At 46.0% G+C, this 18,025-nt stretch overlaps 1 protein-coding gene across 1 annotated transcript; it reads right to left on the bottom strand.

Annotated features, from left to right (window-relative positions):
• Nucleotides 1–2,346: 2,346 nt before the first annotated feature.
• On the bottom strand, nucleotides 2,347–3,297 carry LOC307029802 (olfactory receptor 6N2-like; the record flags this gene model as incomplete). Its single annotated transcript, XM_079665886.1, has 1 exon — nucleotides 2,347–3,297. The coding sequence occupies one exon, from the start codon at nucleotides 3,295–3,297 to the stop codon at nucleotides 2,347–2,349; it is 951 nt and encodes a 316-aa protein (XP_079522012.1).
• Between the last annotated feature and the right edge of the window lie 14,728 nt (nucleotides 3,298–18,025).

The following is an 18,025-nucleotide window of genomic DNA, read 5'->3' as shown; positions in this document are numbered from 1 at the left end:
CTGCTGCTCCACGGTGTTTCAGAGAGATACCACAGCTCCTTCAGTGAGGCTGCTGCACCACGGTGTTTCAGAGAGAGATACCACAGCTCCTTCAGTGAGGCTGCTGCACCACGGTGTTTCAGAGAGAGATACCACAGCTCCTTCAGTGAGGCTGCTGCTCCACGGTGTTTCAGAGAGATACCACAGCTCCTTCAGTGAGGCTGCTGCACCACGGTGTTTCAGAGAGAGATACCACAGCTCCTTCAGTGAGGCTGCTGCTCCACGGTGTTTCAGAGAGATACCACAGCTCCTTCAGTGAGGCTGCTGCTCCACGGTGTTTCAGAGAGAGATACCACAGCTCCTTCAGTGAGGCTGCTGCTCCACGGTGTTTCAGAGAGATACCACAGCTCCTTCAGTGAGGCTGCTGCTCCACGGTGTTTCAGAGAGAGATACCACAGCTCCTTCAGTGAGGCTGCTGCTCCACGGTGTTTCAGAGAGAGATACCACAGGTCCTTCAGAGAGGCTGCTGCTCCACGGTGTTTCAGAGAGATACCACAGCTCCTTCAGTGAGGCTGCTGCACCACGGTGTTTCAGAGAGAGATACCACAGCTCCTTCAGTGAGGCTGCTGCACCACGGTGTTTCAGAGAGAGATACCACAGCTCCTTCAGTGAGGCTGCTGCTCCACGGTGTTTCAGAGAGATACCACAGCTCCTTCAGTGAGGCTGCTGCACCACGGTGTTTCAGAGAGAGATACCACAGCTCCTTCAGTGAGGCTGCTGCTCCACGGTGTTTCAGAGAGAGATACCACAGCTCCTTCAGTGAGGCTGCTGCTCCACGGTGTTTCAGAGAGATACCACAGCTCCTTCAGTGAGGCTGCTGCTCCACGGTGTTTCAGAGAGAGATACCACAGCTCCTTCAGTGAGGCTGCTGCTCCACGGTGTTTCAGAGAGATACCACAGCTCCTTCAGTGAGGCTGCTGCTCCACGGTGTTTCAGAGAGAGATACCACAGCTCCTTCAGTGAGGCTGCTGCTCCACGGTGTTTCAGAGAGATACCACAGCTCCTTCAGTGAGGCTGCTGCTCCACGGTGTTTCAGAGAGAGATACCACGGCTCCTTCAGAGAGGCTGCTGCACCACGGTGTTTCAGAGAGATACCACAGCTCCTTCAGAGATGCTGCTGCTCCACGGTGTTTCAGAGAGATACCACAGCTCCTTCAGTGAGGCTGCTGCTCCACGGTGTTTCAGAGAGAGATACCACAGCTCCTTCAGTGAGGCTGCTGCTCCACGGTGTTTCAGAGAGAGATACCACAGCTCCTTCAGTGAGGCTGCTGCTCCACGGTGTTTCAGAGAGAGATGCCACAGCTCCTTCAGTGAGGCTGCTGCTCCACGGTGTTTCAGAGAGAGATACCACAGCTCCTTCAGAGAGGCTGCTGCTCCACGGTGTTTCAGAGAGAGATACCACAGCTCCTTCAGTGAGGCTGCTGCTCCACGGTGTTTCAGAGAGAGATACCACAGGTCCTTCAGTGAGGCTGCTGCTCCACGGTGTTTCAGAGAGAGATACCACAGCTCCTTCAGTGAGGCTGCTGCACCACGGTGTTTCAGAGAGATACCACAGCTCCTTCAGTGAGGCTGCTGCACCACGGTGTTTCAGAGAGATACCACAGCTCCTTCAGTGAGGCTGCTGCTCCACGGTATTTCAGAGAGAGATACCACAGCTCCTTCAGTGAGGCTGCTGCTCCACAGTGTTTCAGAGAGAGATACCACAGCTCCTTCCTTCCTGCAGCGGTCGGACTGTACAACCACCACGGCCCCTAGTAGACCACCTCACACGCTGGAATACCCCTGATGGGGAATGTCACTGTCTGTAACAATATTTGAGGAACAGACTAAATATGTTTGAAGAATTCTGGGAACCTTTTCCTTAGAAATGCAAATCTCAAATATACGTTTAACATAAGTAAACAATCTTCTAGTACCTTAAACATATTATGCACCGGAACAGTATTGACGGTATTCTTAATATTTTGTTTCCGTAATTATACTTTTTATTTTCTAGTTTTTGTATTTGTTCATACATTTTGGCCCTTTTCTTTTATGTCACCTATTCATATTTGATCAGAAATAGAAGTTGATAGGACCCTCTAGGAGAGGACGGAGACGGGACCCTCTAGGGGAGGACGGAGACGGGACCCTCTTGGGGATGGCCCATGGGGACGTGGAGCCGAGAAGGAGGCCTAGAAAATGTTTCCCGCTCTCAGTTATGTTCATGGTGATCAACTGAATATGGGCCGCACTGTTTCTCCTGATGTGCACCAAGTGCTTCTGTCTACATGGACCTTTGTGTGGGGCAATCAAACAGTGTTGGGATCAGCTGTCTCTGCGGCAGCTCAGCAGCCTCTTCACATGCGTGAACACCTCCTTTAACTTCAGTCCGTACACCACCGGGTTCAGTACAGTAGGTACTAGAATCATCAGCATCGAGATAATAAGGGTGGAGTCAGATTCTCTGTTGCTCTGCAGGCGGCGAAGCATCAGATCTAAGTAGACGCTGATGGAATAGTTAAAGAAGACGAGCAGGTGAGGAAGACAGGTTTGTAGAGCTTTGTTGCTGAAGCTACGTGAGCGCCGCAGACAGATGAAGAGGATCCTAGCGTAGGAGAAGAGCATGAAGGTGGCAGGCAGGAAGACGGTAGCTGTGACGATCAGCAGAATGTAAATTCCACTCAGCTGCGCTTCAGCACCACCGCAGCTCAGGGTGAAATAGCTGTCGATGTCGCAGTAGGCCCTGTTGAGCTGCGCCCTGCAGAGCGGTAAGCGGCTAGCCAGCAGCGTTGTGACTCCCCCTAGAATAACAGGCAGCATCCAGCAGAGAAGCAGCATCAGCACCACCTTGGCAGGAGTTACCAGCACAGCGTAGTGCATCGGGTGGCAGATGGACAGGTAGCGGTCAAAGGCCATGGCCGACAACAGCATGAAGCTAGCTCCACCAAGAGAGGAAACAAAGAAACCCTGGCACAGACAAAAAGTCCGGGACACCTGCACCAAGCCGGAGCCGGACAGCAACAGGTCTGACAGAAGTTTAGGATAAGTCAGTGTGCTGGCTGTGAGAGAGTTCAGCAGAAATGATGCCACGAAGGCAAACATGGGCCGGTGAAGAGCTCGCTGCGAACAGATGATATAAATCACCAGAGAGTCACTGAACAACACGAAGAGGTACAGCAACAAAAACACGAAGAATAAGAGCGAGCTGTGGCCAGACAGCGAGGAGAAACCGACCAGCGTCAGGGACGAGGTCACGTTAAACCCTGCTGACGTCATGAGGAGACCCCAACAAACAACACGCTGTGACCTCAGGTCAACAACAACAACAGTAACAACAACATAGCTCACCAACCTGTTAACATCTAAATAAAGGATATAACATTAGTTTATATCACATTGACATATACAGCAGTAATAAGGAAACTGGAATATTTAGAACACACATTTATTTAACATTCATATTTAAAACGTGTCTTCATAGAATATGAATTCACAGATAATTAATCAGATACTAAAATATCTGCTTTAACATTAATGTATAAGTCAATGATAAATATCTATCATGAATCAGAAACAGGCAAAAGCATCATCGCAATGAACACGAAAAATGAGAAACATGAGATTAATATGTGAAATTAGTCATAAACCAGCAGAACAATCACAAGGAACACGAAACATGAGGAGAAACTGACCTGAGTCCACCTGTTAAAATATTAATATATAAAACATTATGCATCACCACAGTGAACCATTGAATGTATGTGAACACGAAACGTGAGAAACATGAGGAGAAACTGACCTGAGACCAGCTGTTTCAACAATTATGTTAATATATACACAGAACATTAATAGTATATATAATATTCATTTAAAGAATGTTAATATATGATTAATCATGAAAACAGAGAAACATAATCTCAGTGAACCTGAGGAGAAACTGACCTGAGACCAGCTGTTAAAACATTAACGTGAATATATAACAATAATGTAAGAAACATTTATGATTTCAAAATAACATTTATAAGTGAAATATTAAACTAACGTTAGCACAAGGAACACGAAACGTGAGGAGAAACTGACCTGAATCCACCTGTTTAAACATTAACTTCAATTTATATAACATTAATATATACAGCATTAATATAAAGTACATATTTAGTTTCATAATGAATCAGGAAAAGACAGAAAGATTATCACGTGAACCCGAGACCTGAGGAGAAACTGACCTGAGACCAGCTGGTGAAACATTAATATAACATTAATGTAGATATGATGAAGCACGTACAGACAGAGACAGCCTCTCAGTAAACATGAGGAGAAACTGACCTGAGACCAGCTGGTGAAACATTAATATAACATTAATGTAGATATGATGAAGCACGTACAGACAGAGACAGCCTCTCAGTGAACATGAGGAGAAACTGACCTGAGACCAGCTGGTGAAACATTAATATAACATTAATGTAGATATGATGAAGCACGTACAGACAGAGACAGCCTCTCAGTGAACATGAGGAGAAACTGACCTGAGACCAGCTGGTGAAACATTAATATAACATTAATGTAGATATGATGAAGCACGTACAGACAGAGACAGCCTCTCAGTGAACATTAGGAGAAACTGACCTGAGACCAGCTGTTGAAACATTAATATAACATTAATGTAGATATGATGAAGCACGTACAGACAGAGACAGCCTCTCAGTGAACATGAGGAGAAACTGACCTGAGACCAGCTGGTGAAACATTAATATAACATTAATGTAGATATGATGAAGCACGTACAGACAGAGACAGCCTCTCAGTGAACATGAGGAGAAACTGACCTGAGACCAGCTGGTGAAACATTAATATAACATTAATGTAGATATGATGAAGCACGTACAGACAGAGACAGCCTCTCAGTGAACCTGAGGAGAAACTGACCTGAGACCAGCTGGTGAAACATTAATATAACATTAATGTAGATATGATGAAGCACGTACAGACAGAGACAGCCTCTCAGTGAACATGAGGAGAAACTGACCTGAGACCAGCTGGTGAAACATTAATATAACATTAATGTAGATATGATGAAGCACGTACAGACAGAGACAGCCTCTCAGTGAACCTGAAGCTGTGTTGCTGCTTTTATCACCATCCTTCTTCCTCCGTGGAGATCATTATATATTCATTAAAGGTCATCGGCCAATCACAAATATCTTGTTGTTTGGAATGGCAGGTTCTGAGAAGGCAATGTCAAGTTAATGTAAAACAGACAAACATCTTAAAATAGTAAATATTGAAAGCGTCCCCTTGATTAGTTCAGTGCTTTGTTTGATGTTAGTAATATGTTCAGGTATCAGATACACACAGGGGTTAAGTTGGGCCCCGGCTCATCGGACGATGCTCTGACTTCCTCACCCTCACATATTTGTCATATGTTTACAAAAAACTACATATATGTTAAAACCTTTCTCGTTCTTAACATAGACTCTATTTAGGGTCGATATGGGTTGAACTGAGATTTCCACACACACATTTTAAGATGTTCTGATACGCCCAACCAATATAAAGCACGGCTTTGAAGGAAAGGATAAAGTCACTAATCATGTAGTTGCTTTGAACTGTTCTTTGGTAAGTGTGCAGAGCAATGCTGATTTAAAATGGTAATTTGAAGGTTGAATATTTGTGTATATCTTAATAATTAATGTAAATTAATTCCAGTTAAATGTAACTATTAAGAAGACGGTTCTGTTTGTAATACTTTCTATTTTCATTGTGTTATTTGGTGGCATCAATGTGTGCATTTGATACAGGAGCAGTGTCTTTAGGGCCTCGCAGCCCTTAAGGTCAGAACAAACAGATCCTCGACCACGCACCGCATAGAAAGGTTCAAACTGTCTGGGAATGGATGCAAAACATCTATTGTCTCATTATCCATCTATTTGCTAGATGATGTTTGGTTTTGAGTCTAAACGTGTTAAAGGAGGAACACGTGCAGCGCTGTGGGCCGCTGGTTAGCATCTGTTCCCTTCATGAGCACATCCAGTGTGACTGACATCCAATTAACATTCATGACAGAGCACACATTTAATTAACCAGAAAAACACAATCTTTCACTTATTCGGGATGGACATGATCCTCAGAGACATTTTATTATATTTCAATCATCCGTCTTTCTTGGTCATTGTGCAATATTACTCACTATGAATAAAACACACCAGGAGACAGCTCTTCGTGTCCCGCGGGGAAATACCCGTTGTGTCCTCGTTAGGGCCTCTAATGTAATCTGACTGGCAGCTCAACCCCCTCTCTCCATCACTGTGCTGGACAAAGACGACAACTCCACTCATTTAATACAAAAAAGCCAAAGTTAGACAGCTAATTAGAAATGCTTCTACGACAAAATACGTTGTTGAATTTACTTTTTACGTTTCCTCTGGTTTGACCGGTATGATGCACCATCCAGTACTGAGAGTGCATTTTAACATACTACATATTGGCCCTCATGCTCTCAGACAGTACACGTACATACTAAAGTACTGAGATGTCACTCACATAAAGTGAGAAGCCTGCAGGGCAGAGGTCAGGGCGGTAAAAACATCCTGCAGATGACGAAATGATGTTTGTGGTTAATGAGCTGGAGCTTGGACTCTGTGGACTAACGAGCTCCGGCCTTAATGAGAGCTGTTAACGAGCTGCTATCAGGTGACCTCATTCACACACTGACCTGTTTGCTTCTTTACATTGTCCCGCTGTAAACATCGTAAGAAATTCAAATCAATGTTTATATGGCGTAATTTAGATTAAATATACTCTTTTAATTATAGCTGTTTTATTCTGAAAAACCGGAAGTTCACACACACTCTTAACTTAAACATTTTCATTTCCGGTTAGCATTAGCATGTGGCTAATGTTACGTTTTTAACCTGTTAAGCCCCGAGCCTGTTTTTCAGGCCTCATGCTCGAAAATGACATGCCCAGAACAAATGACAATATCTTCCCTTCAAAAAGGCGTAAATTAATAATCTTTTTTCTCAAAGCAATGATAAACCTGTGAGTTGGATGTAGATGAGTTTTATTTGATTTTAAAGGGGACATATCATGCTATATTTGAACAATATATTGTAGGGCCATACCTTGGGATGGGTATCGTTTGAAATCAATCAATCAATCAATCAATGTTTATTTATATAGCCCAATATCACAAATGTTACATTTGTCTCAGTGGACTTCACAGTTTGTACAGAATATCAGTATGACAATACGACACCCTCTGTCCTTAGACCCTCACATCGTACAAGGAAAAACTTCCAGAGAAAGATGGCGCCTGCCCATTAAGGGCTTTGTAGGCGAGAAGAAGAATTTTAAATTCTATCCTGTGTTCTATAGGGAGCCAGTGTAAGGCAGCCAGAACAGGAGTAATGTGGTCCCTTTTCCTAACTCTGGTTAGTACACGAGCTGCAGCATTTTGAATAAGCTGAAGCGACTTGACTGACTTCTTGGTACACCCTGATAATAAGGAGTTACAATAATCCAGCCATGAAGTAACAAATGCATGGACTAGTTTCTCTGCATCGTTTTGAGGCAAGATATGCCTGATTTTTGCAATGTTACGTAGATGGAAGTAGGCGGTCCTTGAAATTGATTTTATGTGGATGTTAAAGGATAAATCCTGGTAAAATATAACACCAAGATTCCTTACAGTCTCACTGGAGACCAAATTAATGCCATCCATAGTTAATATATCTTTAGATAATTTGTTTCGTAGATTCTTCGGGCCAAGTACAATAACTTCAGTTTTGGTCGTGTTTAACATCAAAAAATTTAAGGTCATCCACGTTTTTAAGTCCTTGAGGCAGTCTTGAATTTTATTTAGATGATTAATTTCATCAGGCTTGATTGATAAATATAGTTGAGTATCATCCGCATAACAATGAAAGTTTACAGAATGATTCCTTATAATATTGCCTAACGGAAGCATATATAGGGTGAACAAAATAGGTCCAAGCACTGAGCCCTGTGGCACTTCATCGTTGACACGTACAAACTGAGAGCGTTCAGATAGATAGGACCTAAACCAGCCTAAAGCAGTTCCCTGTATGCCAACTAAGTGCTCTAGTCTTTGCAATAGGATATCGTGGTCGATAGTATCAAATGCAGCACTAAGATCGAGCAAGACAAGAATAGAGACAAGTCCCTTGTCAGAGGCTATTAGAATGTCATCTGTGACTTTAACCAGAGCTGTCTCTGTGCTATGTTGTGTTCTAAAGCCAGACTGAAAATCTTCAAATAAATCATAGTTTTTTAAGTAATCAGCTGTTTTGCGACTGCTTTCTCAAGAATCTTTGAGAGGAACGGAAGATTAGAAATAGGTCTGTAGTTGGCTAAAACCTCTGGATCGAGGTTGTGCTTTTTAAGAAGCGGTTTTATCACTGCTACTTTGAATGATTGTGGAACATAGCCTGATAATAAAGACATATTCATAATATTTAATAAAGAAGTGCTAATTAATGGAAAAACTTCTTTTAACAGCTTAGTTGGAATCGGGTCTAAGATACACGTTGATGGTTTAGAAGAGAGAATCATTGAATTTAATTGTTCAAGGTTTATGGTTGAAAAGTATTCTAGTTTACTATCTAGTGTAATATTAGAACTTACGTTTCCGGGAGCTGTTGATAACACTATACTGGTCAAAGGCAAGAGGTCATTGATTTTGTTTCTAAGAGTAACAATTTTATCGTTAAAAAAGCACATCAAATCATTCCTACTGAGTGCTATGGGAATAGAAGGCTCAGTCGAGCTGTGGCTCTCTGTCAGCCGGGCTACAGTGCTGAAAAGAAATATTGCATTATTCTTATTCTCATCTATTAATGAAGAGTAGTATGCTGCTCTCGCTTTACGCAGTGCTTTCTTATATTCATTGAGAGTAATATGCCAAATTAAGCGAGATTCTTCAAGTTTAGTGGAACGCCATATCCTTTCAAGTTGTCTCGACTTTTGCTTTATTTTGCGGGTTTTGGCATTATGCCATGGAGCTAATCTATGTTGTTTTATTTTCTTCTTTTTCAAAGGAGCAACAGAGTCTAATTTTATTCGCAGCGCATCTGTAGCACTATCAACAACATGATCAGTTTGGGGTGGTGTACATTTTGTATAAGTTTCCTCCCCTACATGCAGACATGCTATCGAGTTAAGTATTGGTGGAATCTCTTCCTTAAATGTGGCTATAGCACTAACAGATAGGTTTCTGCTGCAGGAGCTTTTGGCTAATGCTTTGTAGTCTAGTAACAGTACTTCAAAAGTTACTAAGAAATGGTCGGATAAAGCAGGATTATGCGGTTCGACTAATAGTTGCTCAATTTCAATACCATAAGTCAGAACAAGGTCAAGAGTGTGATTATAGCAGTGGGTTGGTTTATTTACACTCTGACAGAAACCAACAGAATCTAATATAGAGTTAAATGCAACAGTAAGGCTATTTTTATCATCGTCAACATGAATATTAAAGTCACCTACGATAATTACTTTATCTGTTTTAAGAACCAAAGCTGATAAAAACTCAGAGAATTCTGATAAGAATTCTGAATAAGGACCTGGTGCACGGTACACTGTAACAAATAAGATTGGCTGCAAAGTTTTCCAGGTCGGATGCGTAAGACTGAAAATGAGGCTTTCAAAGGAGGTATAATTTAATTTTTGTTTAGTATTGATAAGTAAACTTGAGTTTACTTATGTAATGTATTGATTCCGATTCCGCTTATCGATTCCCCGTTTCGATTCCAAAATTGTAAAAGAAAGAGGTCAAATGTTTAGACAACAAAATTATTTTTATTGTTTTAAGCTTTAGCTGAGATTTTTATAAACAAAAAATAAAGAAGCAAGACAAATGTATTGCACAATAGCTGTGCTTTATTTTAACTGAGCTATGCCTGTGGGGAAACTGTGGACCTCTGTCGCCGCAACTTACATGATGCCGTTTTAAAAAATGAAGGGTGGTGCCGGCCGTCAACGGCCCGCTGACGACTGGCTGTTCTGTGATTCTCCAGAAAATACATAGATGGCCAGTCCGCCCCTACCCCACTTTAGAGGCAATGGACGTCCACTCTCGGGAGACTTCCGAGAGTGGTGCGGTTACCCAAGGTGACAGACCTAATTTTACCCAGGGAGAAGTGGTGAAAATGAGAAAATGTATCCGAAGATAGTGCCTCATAATGCGGGCATGTGGACAGTAGCCAGAGACTCACAGACACACACACATGCAGAGATCCAGGGGGCGGAGCACATGGCTTTTTTTACCCAGCAATAGGCCTCTGTAAGGCGGGGAGACTCCACGGATGGCGCACACCCAGAGCAGTTTGAAACCATTTGAAATGACTCTGAGACATTACCTGGAAGAATGCTTGCATGTGGATAGTAGCCAGAGAGGAGCAGGCTGCCCCTATTTAGAGGCAATGGACGTCCGGGGCGGGGAAACTCCACGGATGGCGCACACCCAAAGTGACAGACCTAATTTTACCCACGGAAAAGTGGTGAAAATGAGAAAATGTATCCAAAAATAGTGCCTCATAATGCGGGTAAGTGGACAGTAGCCAGAGACTCACAGTCACACACACATGCAGAGATCCAGGGGGCAGAGCACATGGCTTTTTTTACCCAGCAATAGGTCTCTGAAAGGCGGGGAGACTCCACGGATGGCGCACACCCAGAGCAGTTTGAAACCATTTGAAATGACTCTGAGACATTACCTGGAAGAATGCTTGCATGTGGACAGTAGCCAGAGAGGAGCAGGCTGCCCCTATTTAGAGGCAATGGACGTCCGGGGCGGGGAAACTCCACGGATGGCGCACACCCAAAGTGGCAGACCTAATTTTACCCAAGGAAAAGTGGTGAAAATGAGAAAATTTATCCAAAAATAGTGCCTCATAATGCGGTTAAGTGGACAGTAGCCAGAGACTCACAGTCACACACACATGCAGAGATCCAGGGGGCATAGCACATGGCTTTTTTACCCAGCAATAGGTCTCTGAAAGGCGGGGAGACTCCACGGATGGCGCACACCCAGAGCAGTTTGAAACCATTTGAAATGACTCTGAGACATTACCTGGAAGAATGCTTGCATGTGGATAGTAGCCAGAGAGGAGCAGGCTGCCCCTATTTAGAGGCAATGGACGTCCGGGGCGGGGAAACTCCACGGATGGCGCACACCCAAAGTGACAGACCTATTTTTACCCACGGAAAAGTGGTGAAAATGAGAAAATGTATCCAAAAATAGTGCCTCATAATGCGGGTAAGTGGACAGTAGCCAGGGACTCACAGTCACACACACATGTAGAGATCCAGGGGGCGGAGCACATGGCTTTTTTTACCCAACAATAGGTCTCTGAAAGGCGGGGAGACTCCACGGATGGCGCACACCCAGAGCAGTTTGAAACCATTTGAAATGACTCTGAGACATTACCTGGAAGAATGCTTGCATGTGGATAGTAGCCAGAGAGGAGCAGGCTGCCCCTATTTAGGGGCAATGGACGTCCGGGGCGGGGAAACTCCACGGATGGCGCACACCCAAAGTGACAGACCTAATTTTACCCACGGAAAAGTGGTGAAAATGAGAAAATGTATCCAAAAATAGTGCCTCATAATGCGGGTAAGTGGACAGTAGCCAGAGACTCACATTCACACACACATGCAGAGATCCAGGGGGCGGAGCGCATGGCTTTTTTTACCCAGCAATAGGTCTCTGAAAGGCGGGGAGACTCCACGGATGGCGCACACCCAGAGCAGTTTGAAACCATTTGAAATGACTCTGAGACATTACCTGGAAGAATGCTTGCATGTGGACAGTAGCCAGAGAGGAGCAGGCTGCCCCTATTTAGAGGCAATGGACGTCCGGGGCGGGGAAACTCCACGGATGGCGCACACCCAAAGTGACAGACCTAATTTTACCCACGGAAAAGTGGTGAAAATTAGAAAATGTATCCACAAATAGTGCCTCATAATGCGGGTAAGTGGAGAGTAGCCAGAGACTCACAGTCACACACACATGCAGAGATCTAGGGGGCGGAGCACATGGCTTTTTTTACCCAGCAATAGGTCTCTGAAAGGCGGGGAGACTCCACGGATGGCGCACACCCAGAGCAGTTTGAAACCATTTGAAATGAGTCTGAGACATTACCTGGAAGAATGCTTGCATGTGGACAGTAGCCAGAGAGGAGCAGGCTGCCCCTATTTAGAGGCAATGGACGTCCGGGGCGGGGAAACTCCACGGATGGCGCACACCCAAAGTGACAGACCTAATTTTACCCACGGAAAAGTGGTGAAAATGAGAAAATGTATCCAAAAATAGTGCCTCATAATGCGGTTAAGTAGACAGTAGCCAGAGACTCACAGTCACACACACATGCAGAGATCCAGGGGGCGTAGCACATGGCTTTTTTTACCCAGCAATAGGTCTCTGAAAGGCGGGGAGACTCCACGGATGGCGCACACCCAGAGCAGTTTGAAACCATTTGAAATGACTGAGACATTACCTGGAAGAATGCTTGCATGTGGACAGTAGCCAGAGAGGAGCAGGCTGCCCCTATTTAGAGGCAATGGACGTCCGGGGCGGGGAAACTCCACGGATGGCGCACACCCAAAGTGACAGACCTAATTTTACCCACGGAAAAGTGGTGAACATGAGAAAATGTATCCAAAAATAGTGCCTCATAATGCGGGTAAGTGGAAAGTAGCCAGAGACTCACAGTCACACACACATGCAGAGATCCAGGGGGCGGAGCACATGGCTTTTTTTACCCAGCAATAGGTCTCTGAAAGGCGGGGAGACTCCATGGATGGCGCACACCCAGAGCAGTTTGAAACCATTTGAAATGACTCTGAGACATTACCTGGAAGAATGCTTGCATGTGGACAGTAGCCAGAGAGGAGCAGGCTGCCCCTATTTAGAGGCAATGGACGTCCGGGGCGGGGAAACTCCACGGATGGCGCACACCCAAAGTGGCAGACCTAATTTTACCCACGGAAAAGTGGTGAAAATGAGAAAATTTATCCAAAAATAGTGCCTCATAATGCGGTTAAGTGGACAGTAGCCAGAGACTCACAGTCACACACACATGCAGAGATCCAGGGGGCATAGCACATGGCTTTTTTACCCAGCAATAGGTCTCTGAAAGGCGGGGAGACTCCACGGATGGCGCACACCCAGAGCAGTTTGAAACCATTTGAAATTACTCTGAGACATTACCTGGAAGAATGCTTGCATGTGGATAGTAGCCAGAGAGGAGCAGGCTGCCCCTATTTAGAGGCAATGGACGTCCGGGGCGGGGAAACTCCACGGATGGCGCACACCCAAAGTGACAGACCTAATTTTACCCACGGAAAAGTGGTGAAAATGAGAAAATGTATCCAAAAATAGTGCCTCATAATGCGGTTAAGTGGACAGTAGCCAGAGACTCACAGTCACACACACATGCAGAGATCCAGGGGGCGTAGCACATGGCTTTTTTACCCAGCAATAGGTCTCTGAAAGGCGGGGAGACTCCACGGATGGCGCACACCCAGAGCAGTTTGAAACCATTTGAAATGACTCTGAGACATTACCTGGAAGAATGCTTGCATGTGGACAGTAGCCAGAGAGGAGCAGGCTGCCCCTATTTAGAGGCAATGGACGTCCGGGGCGGGGAAACTCCACGGATGGCGCACACCCAAAGTGGCAGACCTAATTTTACCCAAGGAAAAGTGGTGAAAATGAGAAAATTTATCCAAAAATAGTGCCTCATAATGCGGTTAAGTGGACAGTAGCCAGAGACTCACAGTCACACACACATGCAGAGATCCAGGGGGCATAGCACATGGCTTTTTTACCCAGCAATAGGTCTCTGAAAGGCGGGGAGACTCCACGGATGGCGCACACCCAGAGCAGTTTGAAACCATTTGAAATGACTCTGAGACATTACCTGGAAGAATGCTTGCATGTGGATAGTAGCCAGAGAGGAGCAGGCTGCCCCTATTTAGAGGCAATGGACGTCCGGGGCGGGGAAACTCCACGGATGGCGCACACCCAAAGTGACAGACCTATTTTTACCCACGGAAAAGTGGTGAAAATGAGAAAATGTATCCAAAAATAGTGCCTCATAATGCGGGTAAGTGGACAGTAGCCAGGGACTCACAGTCACACACACATGTAGAGATCCAGGGGGCGGAGCACATGGCTTTTTTTACCCAACAATAGGTCTCTGAAAGGCGGGGAGACTCCACGGATGGCGCACACCCAGAGCAGTTTGAAACCATTTGAAATGACTCTGAGACATTACCTGGAAGAATGCTTGCATGTGGATAGTAGCCAGAGAGGAGCAGGCTGCCCCTATTTAGGGGCAATGGACGTCCGGGGCGGGGAAACTCCACGGATGGCGCACACCCAAAGTGACAGACCTAATTTTACCCACGGAAAAGTGGTGAAAATGAGAAAATGTATCCAAAAATAGTGCCTCATAATGCGGGTAAGTGGACAGTAGCCAGAGACTCACATTCACACACACATGCAGAGATCCAGGGGGCGGAGCGCATGGCTTTTTTTACCCAGCAATAGGTCTCTGAAAGGCGGGGAGACTCCACGGATGGCGCACACCCAGAGCAGTTTGAAACCATTTGAAATGACTCTGAGACATTACCTGGAAGAATGCTTGCATGTGGACAGTAGCCAGAGAGGAGCAGGCTGCCCCTATTTAGAGGCAATGGACGTCCGGGGCGGGGAAACTCCACGGATGGCGCACACCCAAAGTGACAGACCTAATTTTACCCACGGAAAAGTGGTGAAAATTAGAAAATGTATCCACAAATAGTGCCTCATAATGCGGGTAAGTGGAGAGTAGCCAGAGACTCACAGTCACACACACATGCAGAGATCTAGGGGGCGGAGCACATGGCTTTTTTTACCCAGCAATAGGTCTCTGAAAGGCGGGGAGACTCCACGGATGGCGCACACCCAGAGCAGTTTGAAACCATTTGAAATGAGTCTGAGACATTACCTGGAAGAATGCTTGCATGTGGACAGTAGCCAGAGAGGAGCAGGCTGCCCCTATTTAGAGGCAATGGACGTCCGGGGCGGGGAAACTCCACGGATGGCGCACACCCAAAGTGACAGACCTAATTTTACCCACGGAAAAGTGGTGAAAATGAGAAAATGTATCCAAAAATAGTGCCTCATAATGCGGTTAAGTAGACAGTAGCCAGAGACTCACAGTCACACACACATGCAGAGATCCAGGGGGCGTAGCACATGGCTTTTTTTACCCAGCAATAGGTCTCTGAAAGGCGGGGAGACTCCACGGATGGCGCACACCCAGAGCAGTTTGAAACCATTTGAAATGACTGAGACATTACCTGGAAGAATGCTTGCATGTGGACAGTAGCCAGAGAGGAGCAGGCTGCCCCTATTTAGAGGCAATGGACGTCCGGGGCGGGGAAACTCCACGGATGGCGCACACCCAAAGTGACAGACCTAATTTTACCCACGGAAAAGTGGTGAAAATTAGAAAATGTATCCAAAAATAGTGCCTCATAATGCGGGTAAGTGGAGAGTAGCCAGAGACTCACAGTCACACACACATGCAGAGATCTAGGGGGCGGAGCACATGGCTTTTTTTACCCAGCAATAGGTCTCTGAAAGGCGGGGAGACTCCATGGATGGCGCACACCCAGAGCAGTTTGAAACCATTTGAAATGACTCTGAGACATTACCTGGAAGAATGCTTGCATGTGGACAGTAGCCAGAGAGGAGCAGGCTGCCCCTATTTAGAGGCAATGGACGTCCGGGGCGGGGAAACTCCACGGATGGCGCACACCCAAAGTGACAGACCTAATTTTACCCACGGAAAAGTGGTGAAAATGAGAAAATGTATCCAAAAATAGTGCCTCATAATGCGGTTAAGTAGACAGTAGCCAGAGACTCACAGTCACACACACATGCAGAGATCCAGGGGGCGTAGCACATGGCTTTTTTTACCCAGCAATAGGTCTCTGAAAGGCGGGGAGACTCCACAGATGGCGCACACCCAGAGCAGTTTGAAACCATTTGAAATTACTCGGAGACATTACCTGGAAGAATGCTTGCATGTGGACAGTAGCCACAGAGGAGCAGGCTGCCCCTATTTAGAGGCAATGGACGTCCGGGGCGGGGAAACTCCACGGATGGCGCACACCCAAAGTGACAGACCTAATTTTACCCACGGAAAAGTGGTGAAAATGAGAAAATGTATCCAAAAATAGTGCCTCATAATGCGGTTAAGTGGACAGTAGCCAGAGACTCACAGTCACACACAAATGCAAAGATCCAGGGGGCGGAGCACATGGTTTTTTTACCCAGCAATAGGTCTCTGAAAGGCGGGGAGACTCCACGGATGGCGCACACCCAGAGCAGTTTGAAACCATTTGAAATGACTCTGAGACATTACCTGGAAGAATGCTTGCATGTGGACAGTAGCCAGAGAGGAGCAGGCTGCCCCTATTTAGAGGCAATGGACGTCCGGGGCGGGGAAACTCCACGGATGGCGCACACCCAAAGTGACAGACCTAATTTTACCCACGGAAAAGTGGTGAAAATGAGAAAAAAGGATCCAAAAATAGTGCCTCATAATGCGGTTAAGTGGACAGTAGCCAGAGACTCACAGTCACACACACATGCAGAGATCCAGGGGGCGGAGCACATGGCTTTTTTTACCCAGCAATAGGTCTCTGAAAGGCGGGGAGACTCCACGGATGGCGCACACCCAGAGCAGTTTGAAACCATTTGAAATGACTCTGAGACATTACCTGGAAGAATGCTTGCATGTGGATAGTAGCCAGAGAGGAGCAGGCTGCCCCTATTTAGGGGCAATGGACGTCCGGGGCGGGGAGACTCCACGGATGGCGCACACCCAAAGTTACAGACCTAATTTTACACAGGGAAAAGTGGTGAAAATGAGAAAATGTATCCAAAAATAGTGCCTCATAATGCAGGTAAGTGGACAGTAGCCAGAGACTCACAGGCACACACACATGCAGAGATCCAGGGGGCGGAGCACATGGCTTTTTTTACCCAGCAATAGGCCTCTGTAAGGCGGGGAGACTCCACGGATGGCGCACACCCAGAGCAGTTTGAAACCATTTGAAATGACTCTGAGACATTACCTGGAAGAATGCTTGCATGTGGACAGTAGCCAGAGAGGAGCAGGCTGCCCCTATTTAGAGGCAATGGACGTCCGGGGCGGGGAAACTCCACGGATGGCGCACACCCAAAGTGACAGACCTAATTTTACCCACGGAAAAGTGGTGAAAATGAGAAAAAAGGATCCAAAAATAGTGCCTCATAATGCGGTTAAGTGGACAGTAGCCAGAGACTCACAGTCACACACACATGCAGAGATCCAGGGGGCGGAGCACATGGCTTTTTTTACCCAACAATAGGTCTCTGAAAGGCGGGGAGACTCCACGGATGGCGCACACCCAGAGCAGTTTGAAACCATTTGAAATGACTCTGAGACATTACCTGGAAGAATGCTTGCATGTGGATAATAGCCAGAGAGGAGCAGGCTGCCCCTATTTAGGGGCAATGGACGTCCGGGGCGGGGAGACTCCACGGATGGCGCACACCCAAAGTGACAGACCTAATTTTACCCACGGAAAAGTGGTGAAAATGAGAAAATGTATCCAAAAATAGTGCCTCATAATGCAGGTAAGTGGACAGTAGCCAGAGACTCACAGGCACACACACATACAGAGATCCAGGGGGCGGAGCACATGGCTTTTTTTACCCAGCAATAGGCCTCTGTAAGGCGGGGAGACTCCACGGATGGCGCACACCCAGAGCAGTTTGAAACCATTTGAAATGACTCTGAGACATTACCTGGAAGAATGCTTGCATGTGGATAGTAGCCAGAGAGGAGCAGGCTGCCCCTATTTAGAGGCAATGGACGTCCGGGGCGGGGAAACTCCACGGATGGCGCACACCCAAAGTGACAGACCTAATTTTACCCACGGAAAAGTG

The sequence above is a fragment of the Notothenia rossii genome (assembly GCF_949606895.1).
Source record: "Notothenia rossii genome assembly, chromosome: 2".
NCBI lineage: Eukaryota > Metazoa > Chordata > Actinopteri > Perciformes > Nototheniidae > Notothenia > Notothenia rossii.
This window is presented reverse-complemented; position numbering and strand designations above follow the sequence as displayed.